Genomic DNA, 27430 nt, shown 5'->3' on the forward strand with positions numbered 1-27430 from the left:
TAGGAGACTGGAGCTGCGCTGCTGGAGCTAAGTGGGTTATAGGAGGGTTTGACACTTTAAAAGAAGTGATAGATTCTTTTTTCTTTTTCTTTTTTTTTTTGATAAATTTTTTAATTTAAATTTGAAACAAGCTTGTTTTACACGTCAATCCCAGTTTCTTCACCCTGCCCTCCTCCCCTGTTCCTCCCACCAACCCCATCCCATCCCCTTTCTGCTCCCCAGGGAGCAGACTCCCATGGGGGATCTTCAAAGTCTGTGATATCATTTGGAGCAGGGCCCAGGCCTCCCCCATGTGTCTAGGCTGAGGGAGCACCCTCTATGTGGGATGGGCTCATCCTTGAGAATTCCAACATTCTCAATCTACAACAGGAGTTTTGCTTGTCACTTTCGAAAAGTGAATTTTCAAGTCTTCAGAACCTTCTAGGACACTGCTTGCAGATCCTAAGTGACATTTTAGAAACTTCTATAAAATGGCTTAGGTGTAGCTTACATCAAATAATTCATAAAATGGGAAAACCATTGGAATTCGAGTCAAGAAGGATGAACATTTGGGGGACGCCATGCTGCCATGCTCTTTAGGAGCCCTTTCTGAGTTCATCCTTTGGGGATGCTTGGCCTAGGGTCCTGTTTTCCTGTATTTCTCTATTGCCACCCCCCTGGTATCTTTCTTTGCATTGGCAACTCCTCCACTGCATTGCATGCACTGAGACTGCTGTTCTGCCCACTCTTTGTGGCACCATTCTCTAGGGGGCCAGGCAGACAATGCCCTGTTCACATGCTGTAATTTACCTATCCATCGCATGGCACTGCATGCTCCAGCCTCTGACTACCCTGTTTATTTTTCCACAGTGCCAGCCTTCAACCTTTTTTATCAGCACTTCACAGTGTGTTTCTAACCCCTCCCAAAGGAGGCAAAACTATGTTTTTCTTTTTAACTTTCATAATACATCATAGATAACAGAACTGTGTGTGTATAATAGGTATTCAGGATGTTTGTTGAATTAAATTGATATTAATATGTTGCCTTGGGAATTAACCCATTGTGATTGGATAGGGAGGTTCTGTGTGGCAACTTGGGAAGCTCTTGTTGACTGTGGTATCTTATTGGCAGCCACATTGATCCTTGGGCTCCTGCTTTGTCTTGAGTGATCTGATATATATTTTTTAAAAAATGATTGAGTAGACAAAAAGGAGAAGTTAATCTTCTTTTTGTTTTGTTTGTTTGTTTGTTTGTTTGTTGGGTTTTAGAAACAGCAGTGACTCATGTGGGATATTTATCTAACAGATACTGTGCTATGGGAGGAAAAATTCAATTAAAGAAGGGAAAAGCAAACTTCATACATTCCAAATCATGTTATTTGATGACCAAAGTGCAGTTGTACTCAACAGATTTGTTATTGCCCTGACTTTCATTATGCTTTAATAATCTACCACTAAACCTAATTTTATGCTCCATTTAACATTAACCCAGCTGGGACAAGGAAACAAAGTATACTTTAAGTAAAAATCTTGGAGATTTTTATTTAATTTTTTAATTTAAATGTAAAATGACTAGCTTTGTCTAGGGTTATTTAACAGGACAGCTTCACTTCCAGCATTACCACAGAATTCAAGTGGGCAGTAATCAAAAGCATTTGGTCGGGCTGAGCATGGTGACTCACGCCTTTAATCCCAGCACTCTAGAAGCAGAGGCAGGCTGATCTCTGTGGGTTCAAGGCCAGTCTTGTTTATATATCAAGTTCCAGGCCAGCCAGGGCTACACAGTAAGGATCTATTTTACAGGGAGGGAGGAAGGAGGAGGAGAGAAAATAGAGAGAGGGAGAGATGGGGGGGGTAGGAGGGAGGGAGAGAGATTGAATTTGCTCATGAATCATGTTAGAGGAGTGTACTTCAGTCCTCAAGTCTGCTTTGTTCACCTCATTTGTGTTCCAAGGTCATGAACTTCCATGTTCCTCGGGTACAGGTTGTCACTCAGGGAAGACCTAAAAGTATGGACTCTGGAGCCAGATTCCTGGGTCGGAACCCTGGTGCTTCTGCTGATACATCTGCTGGTATATCTGCTATGCAGATATAGTCTCTGTTTCAAGTGCCCTAAAATACTAATCTTTATTACAGCCAAAGTCCATTCTCAAGGTGAATTGAGCCCACATTTGAAAGGCATCTAGTGCTTCACACTTACTTAGTAGAAAACCTGGTTGGGGTACACAGTGATGGACTGTCCTCCCGTAAGTGCACTTCTGGAAGTGGGGTATCCGGCTTGGTCATTGTAATGCCTTCCTTCGTTTGGTTGTCATGCCTCCAGGTCACTTCTCAAGGAAGATGGTTTTCACCTGTTTGTAACTGCTCTTCAGCAGTTACCCACAAGAGCCAGAAGGTTGTCCTAGGATTTTTTTTTCAAGTTAGATAATGAAATACGGCTTCTTAGAAGGGTCTGTATTGCCAGAAGCCCTAGCTAAGGACAAAGGAAACGGAAGATGTAAAGAGTACAGATGCAGGACAGGAGGAAACAAAAACCTTGTCAGTTGCAGATGACACAAAGGTGTAGGAAACCCCAAGAGTATACCAACAGGGAAGTCGACGTGGGTACCTCAGTTTCGTTTCATAGAGTTGCATATGAACAAGGAGCAACTGTAAAGTATATCTTTACAGGAGCACCCAGAATGTGAAACATATTAATTTGACAAACTGTATGTAGAATTGGTATATTGAAAAATTATAAAATACCAATTAAGTATTCACAGATTCAGAGACTTCCAAATCTCAGGAGGGTTATTTTTATAACTGTTAATATACAGTCATTTGTTACCAAGCTGTTCTAAAACTTACACAGGAAAGCAAATAGAACAACCCCTGAGTGTTGGCCCCAGGATTAACCAGGTCTTCTATGGCTAGGGTGTAGCATTAAGTCCTTTCATGTACATATCCAACAGTTTCACATGAGAAGCAGGGGGGGAGAGTCTGTGTAAACAGTAACCCTCATGTCCATGGCTGCAGAGCCTTAAGAAGGGTGATCAGCCAGGTTCTGTGACCTCAGTGAGCTCCTACTTGAGTACACAGAATCTTGGGCCCTGCCACCACGGAACTGCTTTATCTGTGACTTCCAGTTGGGAAGTGTGGAGTTTTGTAGCTCCCATCTAGCATTGCAGCATGTCAGTGGTTTCTACACAGGACTGTCATAGACATACCTCAGGGTTAGGGTCTGGCAATAAAGTAGCAGAATTTAAAATTTGATAAGGTTTATAGTAAGGTCTGGAGTTTGAAAGAAAAAAGCAGTCTGATACTTGCTGATTGTGTTATTGGAAACCCAGTGAAGGCCTTCCTGTGGGGCATTTCAAGGTCCTGGAAAGGTTTGTTACTGGAAAGTTGGTTACTTGAATCAGGTTTCCAGCCAAACCATGTCAGGATGGGAATCCTGGTTGAGGCTGGTGAAATTTTAGTTTTTAATATTATTGATTATTTTGGGGGTATATATTCTGGTTCTGTATTTACCATATAATTATCCAAAACTTTAACTCTGATTTTGTTATAGACAGTTGAGGCTCCTTAGGGGTTCATTTGGGGACTTTGGAGGACCCCTTAGCTACGTACTAGGAGGGGCTAAGATCTTGTTGACCACTGGAAGCATTGAGGGCGTCTTTCTCTGTAGTGACTCTCTTCTACGTAGAGCATACCCCTTTAGAGTCCAATCTCTAGAGGTCTCCATGCCTCCTCTCTGATCAAGAGGCCTCTCTGCTCTTAGTAGGGCTGTAAGACTCTCATAGAGGTATCTCACTGTCCCTGAGACCTAGCTGATAATGTGACAGCCAAAGTATTGCCCTCATTTTAGCCTTTTTATTCTCACTGCTTTCAGCCTTAAGCATGGCTGGGCAGTAAAAAAGTCAGTTATACTGATCCTGGAGAGTGGGTAGTGGATTTAAATATAGTTGTATGACAGATTTTAAAATAAAAGTTGACTCTAAAACTCAGATTTTAAAGATATTAAAGGGTTGAGACATGGTAGAAACTCTAAGCTATCATTGTGATAAAATATAAAATCTCTCCTCATTCAACATAATTTTTAACCAGAAAAAAAATGTGTCATGCCTATAACTTTTTATATTCTTTTTTCAGACTTGCTAATTCCCTTTTCCTTAGTTTCCTTTACAAAATCCTTGATGTAACCTGAGTATTTTTAAAAACTCTAAAAGCCTGGGCATAGGACGCTCCTGGTCACTTTTTCCCCCAAAACATTAACACTTAAGTTGTTAATTATTTGGTCACATTTCTCTAATATTTCATTTAAATTCTTTGGTGTCAGTGTTCACATAGGCCAAGTTAACCTCTGTTTTAAAATTTTCAAGTAAATAATTTGCTAGATTCGTCTAAGTAGTATGAATTAAAAGGACTTTAGACTACGATTGTGTGTATACCTGTTTATTTATATGGCATCTGGGGGACTTCTTTATATGAACATAACACATAGCAAATACCTATAGGTAGCAAACAGAAACTTACATAATAAAAAAATATTAACCCAAGCTACTGACAAGGTGACACAAAGGATTAAATGAGTTTAACTATTAGGAAGGCTCTAACTAGAAACTTAAATAACAGATAACACACTTACATCAGTCAAAGTATACTCTTAGTAGACGAAAGGTAGAGAACTTGTATCTCAACAGCATAATGTTACTGAACATTGAGAAAGTCTACCAGACCAGCTCAGGCTTCCTATGTAGACTTAGATTAAAGAACTAAACCGGGAAATGTTCAGGCAGGCAGAGGTCTAGAACTGAGGCTCGTTATAGGTTGAGGAAATGTTTGATGATCTAGATCTTGATCAGACATAGACTAAGTTTTTGATAATACGTCCCAGGGTGAGTCAGAGGGGATACAAGGTAGGAGACCACTGTGGGCCCTCCTTACATGCAGTATTCGCCCTGGCGGTGCAGGCACCAGGAGGGTCCCTGTTGTCTGGAGTGAAACCCAGTCTCCTCACACAGCCTTCTCTTCGGGAGTACACCCTGTGGAGGTGAACGCCCTTTCACCCCAGAGTTCAGGCTGTCTGGTTGCTGGTCATGTTTCATGAACCATGAAGCATGCAGACTGAAACTGGCTGGAGGCAGTAGTGAGAGAGAGAGAGGACTCACTGACCTGGAGAAAGCCCAGGTACCTTGATCAGGAAGTCAGGCAAGGAAAGGACATCAGCAGAGAGCAAACACCGTCAGCCGCATGCTCTACACCCTCCAGCTCTGATGTTCCAGACAGAGAGTGAGGGGAGGGGCAGGAGGGAGTTGGCATGGCATGTGCATGCGCAGATTTCGACCTGGATGCGCTGTGGCTGTCACAGGGCCACATGCAGAGAATGGGGGAGGCTCCCCTTAACCTGTGGGCTGCATTGGGCATTCCTCCTATTGAAAAGTAGTCTTGACCAGGGCCCTCCAAGGAAGAGAGAGAAAAGAGGCTTTCCTTAAGGATCGCACTGAAGAGCTGTCCCAGGCAGAGGTCTTCCGTTGCCACTGCTCAGCTACAAGCAAAAGAGTGAGGAGAAGTCAAGGGAGGCAAAGAGAGAGCTCTCCATCAGGCCACCAAAACCGTCCTGGGGATGAGAAACTCAAGGCATTGTAAAAGTATTTACTACAACATGATTGATACGGAAGTTTTAAAAGATAATATACAGAGCTGGTGAGATGACCCATGTGCTGTGCAGATGTAAGGGCTGGAGTTTCCACTCCCCAGAAGCTATGTAAAGCAGATAAGGTAAGGCAGTGCCAAACAAAAGACCCTCTCTCAAGGAAGGTGGAAGGTGAGGACCAACATCCAGCCTCGTCCTCTGACCTCCACATGAGCAGTGGCATGTGCAGGCCTACCATCATACACGAGCACATACACACTGAGATTCTAAAAATGTCCATAGTGGGAGAGACAGAAACCAGAGGTGCATTCCCAAAGAGTAAGGGAGAGGTCCTCCCTCCCGTGAGGGAGTAGAGGGGATTTAGCAAGCATGGTGTAATAAAACACCATGCCTGAGGTAGTTTCCATAAGAATGGTCCCATAGGCGCCATGTGTTTGAATGCGTAAGTCACCAGGGAGATGTGGTTTCGGAGTAGCTGTACCCTTGTTGGAGAAGTGTGTTACTGGAGATGAGCTTTGAAGTTTTAAAAGCCCACACCAGGCCCCCCCCCCCCCCCCCCGTGGAGAGTATGGCAGCAGGTGTGGTACTGTGACTGGAGCTAAGAGCTTACATCATGATCCACAGCAGGTGTGGTACAGTGACTGGAGCTGAGAGCTTACATCATGATCCATAGCAGGTGTGGTACTGTGACTGGAGCTGAGGGCTTACATCATGATCCACAGCAGGTGTGGTACTGTGACTGGAGCTGAGGGCTTACGTCATGATCCACAGCAGGTGTGGTACTGTGACTGGAGCTGAGGGCTTACGTCATGATCCACAGCAGGTGTGGTACTGTGACTGGAGCTGAGGGCTTACATCATGATCCACAGCAGGTGTGGTACTGTGACTGGAGCTGAGGGCTTACGTCATGATCCACAGCAGGTGTGGTACTGTGACTGGAGCTGAGGGCTTACGTCATGATCCACAGCAGGTGTGGTACTGTGACTGGAGCTGAGAGCTTACATCATGATCCACAATCAATAGGCGGGGCTGGGGGGGCTTGGCTTTGGCTTTTGAAACCTCAAAGCCTACCCCCAGTGACATAACCCCTCCAATAAGTCCACACCTCCTGATCCTTCCCTAATAGTCCCAGTAACTGTGAACCAAGCATTCAAATGTATGGGCCTATGGTGGCCGTTCTCATTCAGAACACCACAGTTGGTCTTACCTTATGGGACATATGGGGAAGGTCAGTATTTAATAGGAGGTGGGGCACTTACTATCTTGTAAGGTAGTAAATTTCATAGCACTGTCTTTCTTGAGACTGGCTGCTTTGAGTGAGGTACCATGAGTCATTAGGAGCTCAGCTTTGATGTTTGCATAAGGCGGTGGAAGTCACAGGGTCAGGCAGTTATATTTCTGGGTGTTTGTCCAAGACATCTGTAGAAAGTCTTATATTACAAGAATAGTAGCTTTGTTCAATGCTTTTCCACCTGGAGGCAATCCAGACATCCTCTAACCACTGAACAGACGTCTATGGATGAATCTCAGATGCATCTTGCAAGGTGAAGGGAGCCATTCCCAAAGTGGTTTATGCGAACAGTGTGATTCATTCTGATGATGTTCTGGAAAAGGCAAAATTATGGGGACAACAATCAAGTGACGGTCACCAGGGCTTGGCATTGGCTTGGAGCAGTAAGTGCAAAAGGAGAAACTGAGGAGAAGCTATAGGGAAGGGAGTATTCTATACCCTACAGAATACAGAACAAGTCACCGACCTGAATTTCAAACAGGAAAAAGCGAAGCTTCTATTACTGATTTTTAAAAGTAGGCCAGTATTTCTTGAAGTCTTAGATAGCATCCCCAGATGGATCTCTCTCTTCTTCAATGTTCAGATCTAATGAATAGACCCGATTTTGCTTATAACGCTTATCTTTAATATTCAGTTCCTCTGTTGGAAAAAGAAAACTTCTGCAAGTGTTTTCATCTAATTTTAGCATCCAGTCTCTCTCTGGAAGCGTCCTGCCCCTTCATTTTAACTCAATTGGCTTTTTTCTCCTTCTTTAGAATCTCTTACTTTCCATCTTCCACTGTCCTGCCTGGCTCCTGTAGTCTCACTGTAGTCTCCCTCTGTTTAGTGCTGGTACCTGGGGAGGCAGAGGCCATGTTTGTTTCTTGTGATGATTTTTGATGTGTAAATGTTAAAGAGCCCCAAGGAAAAGGCATGGTTTGTATAACAGTTCTAGCAGCCCATGCTGTCTTTGCTGGATGGGGCTTTGGAAGTAACTTTTTTTTTTTTTTTTTTTTTTTAATCAGTGAATCTGTGTCTTTCACCTGTTGTATCTGACTTACTAATGGTGAACTCTAGTTTCAACTCCCTAGGCAAATCAGGTTCTACATGTTTGAATTCGTGAGTTCTATCCTCAGCACCGCAGAAAAGAGAAAGAGATCTTATTTTTATTTCCTGTCTTACTCTTACATTCAGTTACGTGGGTGTCTGAAGGCCCTTTTTATATTATGGTGGATTTCTAACTTACAAATCAATGTTCATAAGAAAAGAAAAGCAAAATAAATAGCCTTCACCATTATTTATATTTTGGTGTGTACACTGTCAGCTACCTTTTTACTTACATGAATATACCTATAGAATATCCGGGTTATCTTTTAATGCATTAAAGTTTTGCCCCATTTCTTATCAGTTTTCTACTTTGTAGTTTTTGGTGGCTATATAATATGCTTGAAACTATCAACATATATGTGTGTAATAGACAACATTGTTTTTCTGTGAGGACATATCTCACCATTTTAAGTTAAAATTTTAATGATATATTTTATTAGCATATAAAATGGCAGGTTTCATTATGACAGTTTTCTAATGATGTTCGTTTATATTGTATCTTGGCTGCTGCTTCTCCCACCCCGCTTCCCTTGCCGGGACCCGCAGGTCACCTCCCTCCTCCCCTGCTGGAACCGCCATAACTGCCTTTATGCTTTCATGGCACTCATGTCCTTCCGGCCTCCCGCTCCCTTCCGTAAAGCTTCAGCTCCCACTCAGTCTCGTCACTGTATGCCTCTCCTCCACGCTGGGCGTATTACATTAGTGTCTTGCATAAATTTTATTTCTGGGCATGGAGGAGTTGGAGAATAATCCCAGTTTCATTCCTGCAACTCTCTTTTTCAACTTCTGATAGCAGGTTTTTGTTACTTGTGAGGCGTCGTTGGTTTGGGGATATTTGCATCTGTGATTATATTGCTCTTCCTAGTCACAGTGTTCTACACTTCCAATTTGGTTTTTTCTTTTTCTTGATCAAGATTGCCACAAACTGACCATATGTTAATTAGTAAAGATAGTCGTAGACTATAATTAATTTATGTCTTAAAAATAGTCTTGTTTGTGACTTCAGTATTCTACAGATCTTCTAGTAGTTTTCTTTTAACCTGTAAAATTAGCTTGTTGGTAACTTTAAAATGTAAACAGAGCCACCATTACAGGCTTTCCTGGGTTTGCAATCTTTGTTTGATTTCTTTCTTGTTTAAAACAAAACAAAACAAACAAACAAAAACCAGTAAGGGTTTATTGAATTTTTAAAACCCCACTTCCGGTAGACCTGCATTGAAAATTCAGTGGTAAACAAAGAGGGAAAACCCTGCCCTTCCCTTATTTCCTCCTTTGAGTACTGAGTTATTGAAACTCAAATGAGCTCATGGGGCACAATGCAGGCGTCATCTTTTGGTGACTCTGTTTTCTGCTTGCAGATATTGCTGTGGTGGAGATGAGTGATGCTTTCCGGCAGCCATCCTTATTTTACCATCTTGGGGTTCGAGAAAGCTTCAGCATGGCCAACAACATCATCCTCTACTGTGATACGAACTCCGAGTCTCTTCAGTCCCTGAAGGTAACAGCATTGTTCACTCAGCAGTGGCTGGGGTGGGGGTGGGGGGCATTTCTGTCATCCAGACATTTTAAGTATCTTACTTTTGTGACAAGTTATTTTTGTGAGTGGGGTATAGTAAGGGATTACTGGCAACCTTGTGAGGTCTATCTAATAGAATATATAAATGTGATAGTGCACTAGTAGAAAAACTTGGTTGATTTCTGAGTTCCAGATCAAGTTTCAGCCAGTAGCAATCATGGTGGCATGTGCCTGTAATCTCAGCTCTTAAGTTATTAAAGCCAGAGGATTGTGAGTTACAGGTCAGCTGGGCTACATAGAAAGAGACCCTGTCTCAAAATGGCAGAAACAAAATAACAAAACTCCCAAAACAGGAAGTCATCAGTCCACACCTTTGATAGAGATCATGCGAGATATCCCAAGCTTAGCCAGGCCACTGGGGACTTCACTGTGTTCACCTGGCTCCTACTAAAAGTGTGCTTGCTACTGGAAAGGTTTGTTTGTTTGTTTGCACCATTTGTTGAAGCTGTTTCTTTCCAGTGTGTGTTTGACATCTTTGACAAAAACCAGATGGCCATAATTATGTGTATAAAGGCCAGAGGACACCCTCAGGGAACCCTCTACCTTAACAAAAAAAGAAAAAAAAAAAAAAAAAAAAAAAAAAAAAAAGAAAAGAAAAGAAAGAAAGAAAGAAAGAAAGAAAGAAAGAAAGAAAGAAAGAAAGAAAAAGTGTCTGTCTTTGGCCTACTGCTTGCCAAGCCATCTAGGCATAGTGTCCAGCAAGCCCCAGAAATGAGTCTGTCTCCATCTTTTTTCTAAGGGCTAAGATTACAATCACCTACTGGCATACCTGACTTGTTTGTTTTGGTTTTGTTGTTGTTGTTTGTTTGTTTGTTTTTTTTGGTTCTAGGTTCTAGGGCTTGAACTCTGGTTATCACAGTCCAAATTTCATACGTAGTATGTTTCTAGCTAGGTAACCCCAAAGATTCCAGTTTCAAGAGTAGAAATAATAGAGAACAATTTTTTAGCTGATCTCCTAGGTCCTAAAAAGTCCTGTGCTACTGAGAAAGCTGGCGCTGGTGCAGGGTTGGATGCTGCTTATGATTTCTTTATGTTGTAGTTAGCAATAAGTATGATTTGGACATCTACTGTCCCCCACCAGCAAAAGGACCTGCAGTGAACAAAAGCAACTATTTACTGGTCAGTGGTGGCTCAGATCTTTAATCCCAGCACTTGGGAGGCAGAGACAGGTAGATTTCTGTGAGTTCAAGGCCAGCCTGGGCTATGGAGTGAGTTCCAGGACAGCCAGGGTGGTTACACAGAGAAACCCTACTTCAAAAAACTAACCAAAGAAACAAAACAAGTATGTAAAATGATGTTATCATAGAAGAGGCCAATAAAACAAATGAAGCCTCCCCTGTATTCACAGGTTAGATGGGATTAGAGAGAAGTTCCACTTGCTTTAACTTCACTTATAGATGTCTGGGGCATGGATCCGAGGTGGAGGACTTGCCCCTGTAGCCCTGTACCAAAAGCAAAACTGAAATCCAGAAATCCACTTGTTATCCAGATGGCAGGGCTGTGATACTTGGGGCAGGAACATACTCCTGGCAGCTAGGCATATTGGCATAACTTTTAAAAGAGCAACTTAGCAATGCCCAGTAATGTTGGTCATACCGAGATGGGACAGTTTTGACCCTGGGTATGTATTGTAGGAAACATGCTTTACGTGAGTGAGGAAAGGCCATCAAAAAAGTTTATATAACATGGTATGTAATTTCCCTCAGAAGAAATAGTAAATATCTCATCGGAGAATGACTAAATACCTTTTAATGGAACATTATAGAGCACTTAAGTGGATCAACTAGAATGTTACACGTTTACATAGTATATTTCATGGTCATATGTGAAATTATATTATATGTTTATGACATCACACTGGCCATACACAATGTAATGATGTGCATGACAATGCAGTAATACACATGTACATCATGAATGGATAGAAACATGCTTGGGATTACAGACAACATCCAGAATAATTACCTCTGGGGTTGAAGAGAGAAATTGAATTGAGGGGCGAGAAGCCATCAGCTACATCTCTAATGTGATCTAAGTTTAGGTGGCAGAAATGTGAGGTAGATTTTATACAGTCGGAACACTTGATAATGAACAGTTTTCAAGGAAATGATTGCGTATGCCACATTGCTCTCTATGTACACTATGCATCTGCATACATTTTCGGCATTTGAAGTCCCAAATATTTTTAGGTTTTTTTTTTTTTCCCCTCGTTTTCTGGCTGCGATTGGAAATCCCAACCACATCTTTTTCTCTTTCTGAATTGAGCATCTGCTCTCGCACTATTTGCTCCATTGCAGAGGAAGTGCCTCTCCAGGGTTGAGTGTGCATGTGGCCGATGGCAATGCAGCTTCTGCCAAATGTGATGGTTATGTTGATTATGCCTTAGTCAAGAAATTTGGTTGTTTTTTATCTTAAGCCACTGCCTGGAAAGCGCTTTAGAGATGGGAATTTCCTTAACAGAGTGTTGTCTATGGCAGTCTTGTCTGTGTACTAACCCCACACTATTTTTGCTGGCTGTGGTGCAGTCTGTCTGTGTGCTAACCCCACACTGTTTTTGCTGGCTGTGGTGCATATGCATTGGCCTCACATACCCTTTCCTTACCTCAGTGCATTTATTATTTCCTAGTTGGCATCGAATCAGCATCTCTCTAGGAAGTGACACTAGAAATCTCATGTGCACAAACCCAAATTTGTAACATCATTAACTCATCTCTTAAAAAGCCAGCTGCTTTTACACAGCAGAGCAATTCCTTAAAACATTAAAAATAGTAAGGTTGTGGAGGCTCATGCCTTTAATCCCAGCACTTGGGAGGCAGAGGCAGGCGGATTTCTGTGAGTTCGAGGCCAGTCTCGTCTACAAAGTGAGTGCCAGGATAGGCTCCAAAGATACACAGAGAAACCCTGTCTCAAAAAACAAAACAACAACAACAACAAAACACAAACACACACAAAAAATCAAAAGTAGATTCACAGTATGATCCAGCAATCCTTCTTTTGGCTATGTACACCAAAGGACTAAAAGCAAGACAGGAGAGAAATATTTGTATGCCCATGTTTCCAGCAAACATTGTCCATGATAGCAGAAAAGTGGGAACAAGATGTCTGTTGATGGAGGAGTGGGTGAACAAGATGTATGTACAGATGACGGCAGGTTAGTCCATGATAAAGGAGGTTCTGCTGCAGTATGGATGACCTTTGATCACCTTGATGGCTCCTCCAAGCAGTTCTATGCCGTCTCAACCTATGACCTTTTTTCTGCTAATCTCCTTTAAAACATGTATATGAAGCTGGACATTAAATCTGGTTTGTGATAATACACTCATATATAACTGTAGTGAATAGATGTTGTTCTGAAAGTTAGGATGTCCATATTATCCATTTTTGTACTTATGCTAGTTTGTGGTAAATTAGAACATCCAAATACTTTTTTTTACAAGTACTTGTGAGTTTAGACTGAATACTAACCTGAACTGTGTAAAGCCACTCAGATTATAAAACGCTTTGGAACTTATAAAAATACCCTTCTTTTCTTTCGATCTTACTATACTGTTTCCTTCTCTTCAAGTTCTATCTTTCTGGAATTCAATGAAAAAGTTCAATTGTACTGGAAACTTAATTTTAATTTTTCCAAAGGCATAAAACACTTTGCTTACTAATGGATTTCCCCGGGAACTTTAAATATACCAACTTAGTATTCAGTCATTAACACTTCTTTAGAAGCCACTTAAAAATATGATCCTGTGAAATCCTTCCACAGTCAGTGAACTGGATGCATCTGCTCCACCCCTTTAAACAGCACTGCCCATAGACCCTTTTGGCGGCCTTGTGCATGACTCACCCACTTACCATCTAGAATCAGCAGCTTAAAAATGGGCATTTCTGACTTTGTCCAGGTGGTCCTACATACTCTTATGTCACAGGAAGCCCTGTATCCCATACACTTCCTGTATCAGAGGATGGAGCCCTGTATCCCATACTCTTAGGAAGGATGTCATAGCAAGCCCTTTTGTTGCGTTAAAAGAAGAAGCCTCTTGTTTCCTTCACTTACTTATTTCATAATTACTTTCATCTGAGCTGTAATCACTCCTTATCACAGTGGGGGAAGAGGAGATTTGTAGGAAGAGCAGAGGGACCACGGGTACACCAGGCTTTAGTTTGTCTGAGGGTCTTACATATGTAGGAACTTAGCGGTGGTGCATCTACTAAGGCATTACCTGCCTTAGAAGCAAACAACAGTCTCCATTTTCTTTGTTACATCCACTCCTACCCCTCCTGTCCGCTCCCCACATCTAGCCTCGTATTGCTGTTTGTCAGAGGGAAAAGAAAAGCTAGGGTGCACAGGCCCTGGAAAGAGCCATTGTGTCCCTGAGTTGATATCAGTCACGGTCATCGTTTGGAGAGACTATGCTAGAGGAGAGAGTTTGAGTATTTTAAAGAGCAGAAGAAGGAGCAGCAAACCATCTCATCTTGTTCCTTCTACAGTGGTCCTTTCTCTGCAATCTGATCATCATGGTCCTTCATCTTTCAAATTACCAGTGTTTTACTATGCCAGGTGTGGCTTTCTGTACAGAAAATCATTATACTACAATCTTTTAACAATACAGCTTTTAAAGCAATGTCAGTGTGCACTAGAATCATTTGATTCAGTAGATGTCACTGAAGGAGGCAAAAGGAAGTTAGTGATAGCCACAGCAGCACAGCACAAAGTGAAGTTTCTGTTGAGAAGTTGTCAACAACGATGTGTGGGTAAAACCTCACTCATAATACAACTGAAGGATGCACGTGCCTACAGCAGAGCTCTCCCAAGAGATACTTTTTAAATATAAAAAGCATGGTAGAGGAAGAAAGAGGAGCAGGGAGAGGAGGAGGAGGCACAGACTGTCCCTTACGACTGCTTCCCTGTTTCACTGCACTGGAACCCGATTCTTGACACCGATGGTTTGAAGTGAAACTTAAAGACTCCTCATTGTTTTATCCATGATCATGAACAACACGGGCACACGACATCCCTAGATCTGATAGGTGGGAGGTAAGTCCTTTGCTTTGATGTGATTAATACCTCGTGTTGCGTGTGGCTTTTAAGTACTTCAGGCAGCTTTACAAATTTGCATCATTTAGTGTTAACTTATGATCCAGTGGGAGGGGCAAGTTAAGTACTCGCTTTCCAGATTAGACAGAAAAGATGTTCTTAGGGCTAAGAAATTAGCCTAGAGCTACACAATTTATACACAATTTAGGCCACACGAAGCTGTGAGTGTCCGGGTGATGAGTCCTGCCTTCTTTGACTCATCATGTGGGTGATAATTTATCGCAGTGCTTGCATGATGAGCAGTGAAGGCAGATGACACATGAGAACAGTTCTGCAGAAAAATGGCGTACTAGCCCCAGCCAGCAGAGGCTGCATCCGCATTCCGCAGAGCCTGCACTGCTAGCATTCCTGGGACAATGGACAAAGGAACAGTAGCTCCTGTTGTAGGGAAGTGAGGATGTACCATCGCTTATTCAACAGATTTCTGAGCGACGGGCATTGAAGGTGTTCCCTCCTCTGCAGTTGCACGGTATACTGTTCCAATATTTGTTCAGCATAAAGATTCTTGGGGCGGGGGGAGAGCTAGGAGTGTAGCTCAGTTTGGTAGAGTGATTGCCTAGTGTGTGAGAAACCCTAGCATCACACAAACTGGGTGTGGTAGCATACTCCAGAAGTAGAGGCAGGGATATTGGGAGTTCAAGGCCATCCTTGGCTACATAGTGAATTTAAGACCAGTCTGGGTTACATTGGGATTCTGTCTGAGAAACAAAGAAACAAGCTACAGTTGACCACTGAGTAGTTACAGAATGCTCTTCTTTGTTTTCCACTCAAAGCCTTTTTCCCCACCAAGCCCTAAAGTAACACTCTCTTCTTATTTCAGGGTCAAAATGAACTTTCTGCTTTAGTTCAATGATTATATTAAAGGCCTTTCTCAAATATCTCTTTAATTCGCTCTTCTAGATGTGGCCCCAAATGAATTGTCTTCCTTGGCTCCCATTGGCAACATTTATTGATTTTTTTTTTTTTTTTTTTTTTTTTTTTACACGAGCCCCTACTTTTCATCTGTCTCCAGCCAGGTACCCCCCCCCCCCCACTCCCTCGTAGCCTTCATGCTTTGCTCTGTGCTCCACAGCTCAGCCTCTGACCCCCAATTCTATAAGAATATCTTCTCAGGACTGGAGAGATGGCTATGTGGTTAAGACTACTGGCTGCTCGTCCAGAGGACCCAGCTTCGATTCCCAGCACCTACATGGTAGTGCACAACTATCTATAATTCCAGTTCTAGGGAATGTGACACCTGTCACACATATATCCACGCAGGCAAAACACCTGGGCACATAAAAACAAGAGTAAATAAATCATTTAAAAAAAACAATTATCTTCTCTGAGAAACCATAGCCATCTTTCTTTGCCTTTTATCGTATGTGAGGACCTTTATGGTTGCTACCTCTCCTATTGCTATGATAAAATAGCTAACAAGAAACAAATTATGGGGAAAGGATTTATTTTAGCTTCTGGTATGAGGGACAGACCACCCTTGCTGAAGTTCACGGTTGACCCCTTTTGGGGGTTATCGAACCACTCTTTTACAGTGGTTTGCACATCAGATAACATTCATATCAGATACTTATATTACAGTTCGAAACAGTAGCGAAATTACAGTTATGAAGTAATTTTATGGTTGGGAGGGTCAGCACACGAGGAAATTATTAAAGGGTCGCAGCATTAGTTGGGAACTACTGTCCTAAAGGTTTTATAGCCTCCTGAAACAGCACCACCCCCAGGGACCAAGTGTTTAAACTGTGAGCTGGTAGGGGCCATTTTGCACTCAAACCATAACAGGGTACATATGTGCATGCATGTTCACCCAGACACGTTCTTTTAAAACATGAACAAGTCCGTTTGAAACAAGGTCTTAATTCGATAGCCCAGGATGGTTGGGAGCTTGCTACGTATCCGGGCTTGCCTAAAATGTGCAGCAAACCTCCTCAGTCAGCCTGTGAATATGGCCTGCAAGTGCTTTGCACCAACAAGATGGTGAGGTATCGGAGGACACACACACACACACACACACACAGACACACACACACACACACACAGCACAACCTCATCTGCTGTTCTTAAATATGCAAAACACCTTACATACTGCTCAAAGCTGAAGCTCTTTGTGGCTACTGTTGGCCCCTGTGTCAGTTCAGCATCCTGAAAGCAGGTCACTCTGCTAGGCACTGTATCTCTACTGTCACCTTGCTGGATCTGGCTGCTCTCCTGAGCCAGATGGACTCTCCAGAAAGACTCGACAAATGCCTTACATTTCCTGTTTCCATGGCAACACACATGCCATCTTTCTTAATATGCAGTCCATTTTCTATTTTCTAAATCATGCCTTCCTCACCAGGAGTGATGCTAGTGTATCACAGCCTTTCCCAGATTCTCTCCCCAGTGTCTAGTTATTGTAATGCCTAGAGATAATAGGCATAGGCATAGATACCTCTTGATAAAAGCTTCTGTTGGGAAGCTGCACATCTAAATTATATCCAGGAGCTCATTCTTTACAACCCAGAAGACAGGGGTATTGTCCACGTGGTGTAGTTATCCCATTAAATGCTGGCTAAAAAACATCTAAATTACACTCACTTTTGTTGTTGTCCTTATTATCTATGTGTGAGGTTACCATTGACCAAAATACCCTTTATTATTTCCAGCTACCCGACATGATGTGCCCTGTCTATTTCCCCCAGACTGTGAGAAAGACCATACTTAGGGAAACCAAACATTTTAATGTTTTTCTCAAGGAGCTCATAGCGGGTGAAGTAATTCTCTCTATATATTTTCTCCAGAAGTAAGTTTTAGGTTACTCTGTTTGGTTTTTGCACATGTGTGCATTGTTGTTATTAAACTGTGGACAGTATTTTTGTATTCTCATATCTCCCCTAGATTGTAAGTTTCTCGTGTGTAAAAGGGTAAATGTATAATTTCTGACTGCAAACATAAGTGCTTTTCCATTGTTTCTCTGACATTTCTGATCACTAATATACATGTTAATAAAAATTTAAAATTTGCTAAGTTCTTTTTTCCTCTTATTTTTTTCAGGAAATCATTTGCCAGAAGAATACTGTGAGTATTTTGCTTAACTTTCCAAAAATGTTTAAATCTTTTCTTTTCAATCTGTTATTTTTTAAATCTTCATAGATTACCAGTTTTTATTTTCTTTAGTCCTTTTTAGAGCTCCTCAAATGTTGATATAAACACAATTATGTTCTCTAGAACATCGTAGTGAAACATGATAGCAATGGAAGACAACACTAATACCTGCATCTTGTAGATGTAATTATGTTTTAGAAAAAACTTTCACCGTACATTTAATGTTATGGTGTTACAGATGGTAATAACAGGCATATAACAGAGCAATATACATGTGTGTATATTACCCATATAACAATACATATGGATATATACATATGGGCATATATGTGTGCTAATATATATCTATAAGTATATATAACATATAATATTGTCTGTGTTTCTATGTCTGCCACATATCCTCTATGTTGAGACATTCAGTCAAACTCTCAGGTTAGTTATTTTTTCCCACTGAACCCATGGCGAGCATTCTACCACTGTGCTAATTCCCCAACCCCTGTCCCTAAGTACTGACGTCTTCTTCGAGTTCACACAGCAGAATGCTATCCCTTCACAAAGAATTAAATTAACAGGAAAAGTGGAGACATTTACCATTTTAAACTTTAAAAGACTGCATGAAAAATGCTGTACTATTACAGGAGAAATGAGAAGTGCCTTGTGGGCCAGTGGTTGCGTATTTTATGTGAGGAAGTAAGGAAATGTTTAAGAACCCTAAAACAGATAAACATCTACAATTTAAAGTGGAGATAATGCATGACCTAAGACCATACAAGATTGCACCTGAGATGATAGGATTAACATTACAATTGATAGTTTTCCCCTGGATTAGAAAATTTAAGACATAGTTAAGATTTCTCCTTGAGGGAGTCTCACTGCAGCGTGGGTAATGCTGCCACTATGAAGTCTTGCCATTCCCATCACAACAGGAAATGAGCAATTACCGCTCCATGCTTCAGTGCAGTGTAACACATTTTATTCAGTAGATATCAACTGAATGTGAACTGTACACCATGGGCTTGGTGCCTACCAAGGAGACTCACACTAGTGGTGGAGAGTGAAAACAGTCAGAGGCAGGAGGAGCTCTGTGAGTTCGAGGCCAGCCTGGTCTACAGAGTGAATTCCAGGACAGCCAGGGCTTCACAGAGCAACCCTGACTGAAAAATAAACCGCACGCACGCACGCACACACGCACGCACGCACACACACACACACAGAGAGAGAGAGAGAGAGAGAGAACAGTCATATTTATAGCTTACATGAGATGAAAAAGTGGGAATGCTAGAGTTTAGCTGTGTAAGAAGACAAGTAAGCAAATAATCAAACAGATACATTTTAGAAAAATAGGGCAACATGAAGAGCTGCAGAAATGGTGGTTATTGTTATGTCAGGGTCCACCAAAGGTGTTAGCATTCCCAAAGCTTGAAGGGTGGGAAAGGATAAGAGGAGCACATACTTTGTTGCCCATTGATTTAGGCTCTGCTGTGATCTGGAGATGGTGTCCTTTGCAAGACTGATTTGTGCTCACCTCCTTCAGCATGCTTGAATGCTGTGACCATTTCCTTCCAGATGTTTGACTCCATTCCCACACACACACTTACATATGGTTCTTTAAAGACTGAAAAGGAAGATCAGCACTACTAATTTCTAAAATAACAAAGGTACAACTTATTTGAGTAAGTCTAGGTTTTGGTGGCTTTTCTATGCTTTGAATAAGATCAAGGATAGGTTTTAGATTTTGAGCATCAGGATTTTACACGTACACACATGTGAAAATGAAACCCATCATATTACATCCTTGTTCTTCTTTCCTGCTTTGGCAGTGGCTTGAGTCAGAGGATTTAGTTGTGTGGATGTGTTCTGCGATCCTGGTAGCATTGTAAGACAGTTCCTTTCTCAGTCTTTCTGGTTGGAATCCCCGTCACTGTGTGAGAGATAACTTGATTTAAACCCAAACTTCCACCTCTGGAAGTCCTTCCCATTCCCGAACTGACAGTTGGGCACAGTTCTGCCTCGCTGCTCATAGAATAACATGCTTCATAAATAGTTAAATCTGGCCATAAAAGCATCTGCCACTCCTCATGCTTGCAGTGATCTGTCACTTAGTTCTTGCAGGTTCCTGTGAAGGTAATATTGGGTAGAGAGCAGGCAGTACCCCACTGTGAAGGTCATGTGAGAAGGTCAACCCCCCCACCCCTGGCAGCAGTCACATGCCCCACATGCCTGCATTGTAAGTGTTTGGGCTAAATTCATAATATACACGGACACCAGGAGCTGGATCTAAGGTTTGTGTGTCACCTCACCTGTGACATGGAGCCAGTAGCCTCTTTTCTTGTGTCTTAGTCATACAAGCACAGAGGTAGTGGTGATGGTGAGGCCATGCTTGCCTTGTTCCATGCAAATACTAAGTTAATGTTTGCCAATGAGGGCAGAACGCACACTTTCTGTGCACTCCTGCAGCTGGAACTCCTAGTGCCCTCTAGGAGTGATCACGGCATTTGTCACATGTCCCATCTCCTGCTCAACCCTTTGCATGTGCTTTTACCTATGGGTTTTCTCATAGAGGTCCCTGACATTTCATCCAACTATATCAAATAATACCAAATAATTCCCTTGTGGAAATTGTTGCATCCATTCCCAGTCTCTTGATCTAGGATACTCTGTCAAGGTGAGCATCCATTCTGGTCCATTACAAGTTTCAGTCTCTTGCAGGTCTTCCAGGTTGAGCTGGAGTTCAGGTTCTGTGTGGGGTTTGCTACCTGAAGTTCCTCAAGGGCTGTGTGCTCACCACTGAGTCTGGACCTGCAGGCATTCTTGCTCCCTGTTGACGTAACCATTCTTTACAAGAAGCTGGGTTTGGGTTCACCTTGGGCTCCTTCTCCTCCTTCCTGGGGATATGTTACTGCTTCCCTGATCCAGCCGATTCTTCTGTTATATTTTTTGATTGCCACTGTTCCAGTCTGATTGTGTCACACAGCTTTCTGCCTCCTTCCCTTAAATCTTGGCTCTTGCTCTTTCGGTCCATCCCATTGTCTACCCAGAACGCTAGAGTGCACAGCCATGGGTGTATTGTCTTTCCTGCCCTGGATCCTCTATTGTTAACCCACTGCTCAGAATATATAGTTTAAAATCTTTAGCTTGCCTCTGTCCCTTCCTTAGGCCCTAAACTGCAGTGACATTTGCTCACCCAGGATCATAGTCAGAGTTCCCTTTGCCATCTTTCCAACAGTGTTTTTGTTGGCATGAATATCCCCTCACTTGGCATAATCTGTAAACTGCTAGGTCGGTCAACCCAGGTCTCAGTGGCTGAAGGGAGAAGGCACAGGCTAAAGCTAGCAAAGGGCAGGACGTGCAGGGGTCAGGCCTCACCTTCATCACAGGCCCTCTGCTGGGGCTTCTTGCTGCTGTAGGAACTCATGTGTTAAAGACCGGCTAGGAGCTGGGTAGAGAGAGGATGGTCGGTGTGGAGGTGACTGTGGGCCAGGGAAGCCAGTGACAACCGAGTACAGAGACTCAGCGGGGTGTAAGGGGCATGGACCTCAGTGCTAGCAGAGAAGAGGGGGACAGAGAACTCTGAGGTTCACCGAAGAAGGGGAATAGCTAGAGCTGTGGCAGTCTCAGCTTTCAGTGAGCAGGAGACAGCAGTATGGACCTGGAAAAAAGCAGCTGCACCCTGGCCTTGCTCCCTCACCCCCTTCTCAGGGAAGCCTATTAACCATGCCACTCAGTACTTATTCCCCTTCTGATGTATCTCACTGAATTTCTGATTCCATGGAGAATGGAAGTTCTGCTTAAAGTATTCTTGTTTTAGCATGTACCCCAGTAGCTGTGTGTGACAGTGCATACATACTGAACGGTTGATAAAAAAATACCTTGTCACGTGTAAGTCTTAATTATACTGAAGTAAGCAATTAAGGAAATTGGGAAAATTCTATTTTTCTGGGTCATAAATAAGAAATGAATCTTGTCTGTTTCTCATTGCACTCAGATTTATTATTTAAAATAATGATTTTAGTCACAGAAATACAGCCTGGCATTTATTTTATTTTTGTCACTGTGGTGTCCCTAGACAAGCTCCCCACTATCTGGTGTCTCCTGTCTCCACAGATGTGCACTGGGAACTACACCTTTGTTCCGTACATGGTGACGCCGCATAACAAGGTGTACTGCTGTGACAGCAGCTTCATGAAAGGTTTGACAGAGCTCATGCAGCCCAACTTTGAGCTGTTGCTGGGGCCCATCTGCTTACCTCTCGTGGATCGTTTTGTTCAGCTTTTGAAGGTGGCACAAGCGAGTTCCAGGTAACACTGTGCTCAGACTGGGTGATGGTCCTGCACTGTTTCATTTACTTTTGTACCTTGTCACATGTTCCTAGTTAAGGGGGAGCTCATGGACTCCAGTCTGATAGCTGAGAAACTAGCATAGGACTGACTCAGACCCCGTGAATGTGGGTGTTAGTTAGGAGAACTGGGTAGTCTATGGGGCCTCTAGTAATAGATCGGTATTTATCTCTAGTATACGAATGGACTTTGGGAACCCATCCCACATAAAGGATACTCCCTCAGCCTAGACACATGGGGGAGGTCCTGGGTCCTGCTCCAAATGATTGATAGATTTGAAGACTCCCCATGGAAGGTCTCACCCTCCCTGGGGAGCAGAAAGGGAATGGGATGAGGGTTGGTGGTGGGAACAGGGGAGGAAGGGAGGGTGCAGGAACTGGGATTGATATGTAAAAAAAAGAGGAAACAATGTGCAGTATCCTTTGAGTGGAAAAAAGATGTCATTTTCATTCATATGTTAAACCTTGTTCACTTGGTTAATAAACTACTTGGCCCCCCAGTCTATTAGTTGTTTCATAGTAATGACAAAATTGTATCTGTGTTTATGTATGTATATATATAAATATATATGTATATATGTACATATATGTGTATGTGTATGCATACTTGTATGTATATATGTATGTATGTATGTATGTATATATATAGAGAGGGAGAAGATCTGTTATGGCTACAACTAAAAGTCCAGGGACTTTTAGTGTAAGGGTCAGAATTCTGTAAAAATTGCTGAGAACAAGCTTAGCTAAGAATAATCTTCGGGCCAGTGAGATAGCTCAGCAAGTATTCGCTGCCAACACTGACTGCCTGAAGTCAGTCCCCGGAACTCACACAGTGGACGAAAAATGACTCCTGAAAAGTTGTCCTCTGACCGCCACATCCATGACATGGGAAACAGATCACACACATGTGCAATAAGTAAGAAATGTAAAATAATTGTTAAGAGACAATATAGCTCTGGCTGGTCTGGAACCTTCGATGCAGACTCAACCTCATGTGTCACCATGCCTAGTAAATGTAAATTAAAAACAAAAAAAGAATAATCAGTTTTGTTGGTGGAAAATGACACTGAGCCAGAAAGTTGTTGTTGTATTATATTCAGATCATAGGCATATGTAATTTATTTGAGATAATTTCCATTCAAAACAGCAAGATGAAAAAATAAAGTTTGGACAGTTTTTGAAATATGGCAGAAATTTTAAAAGAAATACATGGCCTCCCACCTCCCAGATTTCTTAATAATGCCTTAAATAAATAAATTATTAAGAATAATTTAAGAAATATTCTAATAAGAAATATTCTTAATAAAATATCCTTAATAATTTCTTGAAATTTTTCTTAATATTAAAATATGTGAGGTGTTCATTCAGTTCATCTTAATGAGCTAAAAACTACTCGTGGACAAGTATTATGTATTTCCTTACAAAATTATTGTTTTTCACTGAATTATTAACTCTTTGAAATGTATGGGTTTTCTCCAGCCAGTATTTCCGGGAATCTATACTCAATGACATCAGGAAAGCTCGGAATCTATTCACTGGTAAAGAATTGGCAGCAGAATTGGCAAGGATTCGGCAGCGAGTGGACAATATTGAAGTTTTGACAGCAGACATTGTTATCAACCTGTTACTTTCCTACCGAGATATCCAGGTGAGCAGCTAGTCTCAGGTAGCATGCTGGAGGAGGAAGGGATACTGGTGTTGGATTTCAGTAATCCATGTTGCCGCATGGAGCTGACTGATAGCTTCCCACCCTGTGATGTCTGGATAAGTGGAAGAGACTCACACATGGTACCTTTCAGTGTTATGACATACTTGTGTTTACTCTCCCTCAAAATTGCTGGCATAGCCAGCCCTTGGAGGCTCAGTTCTCCACTGTGAGCCTCGGGCACACCATCAACCAGCCAGTGAGAGCTTTCTTTTGGCAAACAGCAGAAATTCTTAGTTCTTTCTGAATATAACTTTTACTTACTGAAATGGATAGTGACAGGTGCAAGAAATACGCAGCTGATTCATCGTAAAATAGTGGTGAATCCTGTAATATGACACACTGACCTACGGCATCATTTCTACTGATGTCTTAGATTTTTTTAAGATCTGGAAAGTCGACTAAAATCTCTCAGTGAAGGATGTGGTGTTAGGGTTGCAATATAAAATCCAGGTAACTCCTGGTTTCTCATTCCTGTATCTAGCCTCTCAGCCCCAGGTAAAATTTCACCTGTGAGCCTCAGTACTGGGAGAACTGTGGCAATTGGGAGCCTATGGCTAGAGGAACTCCCCTGCTGTGAGATGAAATTATTTTGTTACTTACAACAGAAGTTCAGTCAGTTGCTCCCTGGTCCTGAAAGGAACTGTTGGAACCCTACGGACCAGGACCCTGGCTGTGTGAAAAGAGCCAGTCATGTCTCTGTGGTTTATTTGTTTTGTTTCTTTGGGTTTTGTCAAATACCTTAACTGTCTTTTTCATGCTTAGATCCATGCAATGGGAACTTCTTAGGGAGAACATAGCAGTAACTTTGCTTTTAATCCCTTTCTCAGCTGCAGATGCCTGGCTGTGTAAGGCATTTTGTTGTTGGAAGTTTCTCCTAGTGGTTTAATTCTGTAATATTCTTTCTGTTGATAGGACTATGACTCTATTGTGAAGCTGGTAGAGACGCTGGAGAAACTGCCAACCTTCGATTTGGCCTCGCATCTCCACGTGAAGTTTCATTATGCATTTGCACTAAACAGGTGAGATATTCCCTTCTGGGATGCATGGACAGGATGCTTTTACTCTTTACAGAGTCCTATAACTTCTCAGCAGTTCCCAAGTAGAATGTTGTATTGTATCTACCTTGGTCATGTAACATACTAAAAGCATACCTTCTGATTTCTTTCTGGTTTTTGGTTGTATTTTGGGGACAGGGTCTCTCTGTGTATCTCAGGCTGACCTTGAACTTCTGATCCTCCTACTGCAATCTTTTGAGTGCTGGTCTTACCAGCCTATAAGACCATGCCTGCTCCCACCGTGTGTATGTGTGTGTCCCCTCTCTCTGAATTAGTAAAAACCTCTCGTGCTATTTGTAGATTCAAATTTTTATAATTATTTTTGCTTTTACAAAGTCTTATGTTTCCTGCTTATATTTTTATAACATCCAATATGTTATCAATATGCCACTAATAAGCAAATATAGTTGTCCTTGGGTATTTGTTGGAAATTGGTTATAAAACCTTTTTTTAAAAGCACCCAAATTCAGGGGTGTTCAAGTCCTTATATAATGCTATAGTACTTCATGCAACACATACACATTCTTTATATATTTAAAACTCTATCTCTAATTAACTGTGATATCCAACACAATAAGATGCCATGTTGATGGTTGTTATCTTGTACTATTCAGGGAAAAATTCTGTACGTGTTCAATATGGACATTTCCTCAAATATTTTCAGTGCATATTTGATTGAACCCAGGACTGGGAACTCACAAGCATGTAGGGCTGCCTCAGCATCACGTGTTCCTGCACCCGAGGATTAACTGAAGTATGTGGATAGTTATGAGGAAGTGAATGTTTTTCCCATCCAGAGACAGTTTTCCCCAGGACTGCTGTGAACACAATTCCTTAGGACCAAAACTCTGCTGGTGACATTTTAAATTCAGAGCCCACGAGTCTAGCTGAGTCACTATTGACAGGGTTTCTTTCAGCTCCCAACTCTGCCTTCTGTCTAAATCATAGCACACCTCAGTTCAGATTCCCAGCTAGAGTCATCAAGGGGCGTCATCTGTGCTCTGACTATGGATGGAACTAGACTCCTGAGTGGTCCAAAAATTACTTAGCTGCACCACACTCTTCTTTATGGTGAGAGGGATGACTATATGTGTTGCTGCCAAAGAAAAAGATTTTAAAAAAGAATTTACTGTGCGTCATATAGGTCTTAATTTCCCACATTTTATAGCTGTACCTATTGCAGACTGGGAATGTTAGGTAATTGTCCCTGAAGGCTCCCAGCAGACACATGCTGTTCTCTAGAAAGCCAGCCTGATGCTCAGCCAGAACTCGATGTTTCCTTCTTTACCTAGCTAAACTGGAGAACTTGCTGACATTACCAACAGGTATAGAGTGAAACCCCCTTTATCTCCCATTTGTTTACCACCCTTTACATCCAACACATGAAACCGCCAGGGCTCAGCTGCTTTATTTTCAAACACATCCTTATTGGGGAGGGGGGCTGGGGGAGAAGTAAAATGTTTTTGTAACCAAGTGAGAAAATCCTACAAATCCCTTGGAGTTCTGCGTTGTGTGTTTTGTCTCTCTAAAAGTAATATGCAATGGAATGAAAAGTGTATTTGTATAAAGCAAAAGTCTCAATTCAAGATATTTAGTACAAAAGGTAAAGAGGGAACATATGATCAAAGGACTTGAAATAATAGTTGAGAATATGAGAATACATATGACTTTTAAAATTATTTGAAATGTATATCATATAACTTATTCATTTAAAATGTCATATAGCTTTGATTTTAGTAAATAATTGAGTCATTTAACTGTCATTCTATAAATTGTGGAATTTTTTTCACCCTCCCATCCCAGATCTTCCTGGCCCTGGCAACCACTAATGCTCTTTATATCTCTATTGGTTGCTATTTTAAGTATTTCATGAGTGAATCATATTGTTGGTGGCTTTTTGTGACTTATTGTTTTCACTTAGCATAATATTTTCATCACTAACGAAATATAAAAGTATGCTTTTGAGACTTATACACATCTGTTACTTAAAAATGAACTATATGGAGCTCCTTTCTCAAAATAAAAACTATAAAAAAAATGACTAGGGACATAGCTCAGTGGTAGAGTGCTTGTCTAGCATGCCTGAGCCCTCACATTCAAGTCCAGGATCATACCAACTACATAAAACAATGTCCTTAGATGCTGGCCACATGGAGAAACCAATCAACTCTTGGATGGATTTGAATTTTGGTATTAGCTATGAATTAGTTTGCTCATTGTTTTGGAGCAAAAGCTTTTGAAAACTATTGTCAAGAATTCTTCATTATTTGAAGCACTATTCAAGGTCACAGAGTTCACACTTCATACTCCACCAAGTTGAACCTGCTGGTAGGCACTAGGGAGATTAGGACTCTGGATGGGTCGGTACAAGTCCATCGTGTTGATCAGAAAAGCAACTCACAAGAGATCCTTGATAGACCCAGTAGACATGCATTAAGATAAGAAAGCTTAAGGCAAGGTCCATAGAGGAATCCCAGAATCAAATGGTTTTTATTCTGCCAAACTTTATGGATATGAACCAATACATAAAGTAGACATTTTAGAAGGCAGTTGATCTATAATTGCTTTTGTGGTCTCCATGAAAATAATGT

At 41.7% G+C, this 27430-nt stretch overlaps 1 protein-coding gene across 2 annotated transcripts in view; it reads left to right on the plus strand.

The window, feature by feature from the left end:
• Nucleotides 1–27430, plus strand: part of Map3k5 (mitogen-activated protein kinase kinase kinase 5) — a 186365-nt gene that overhangs the window by 49378 nt on the left and 109557 nt on the right. For both annotated transcript variants that reach the window (XM_051175360.1, XM_051175359.1), the window contains exons 2-6: nt 9350–9489; nt 17690–17713; nt 21845–22038; nt 23556–23724; nt 24697–24803. In XM_051175360.1, the coding sequence (XP_051031317.1) occupies nt 9350–9489; nt 17690–17713; nt 21845–22038; nt 23556–23724; nt 24697–24803 (634 nt within the window). The remainder of the gene's footprint in view (nt 1–9349; nt 9490–17689; nt 17714–21844; nt 22039–23555; nt 23725–24696; nt 24804–27430) is intronic.

This window comes from Phodopus roborovskii, unplaced genomic scaffold, assembly GCF_943737965.1.
Source record: "Phodopus roborovskii unplaced genomic scaffold, PHOROB, whole genome shotgun sequence".
NCBI lineage: Eukaryota > Metazoa > Chordata > Mammalia > Rodentia > Cricetidae > Phodopus > Phodopus roborovskii.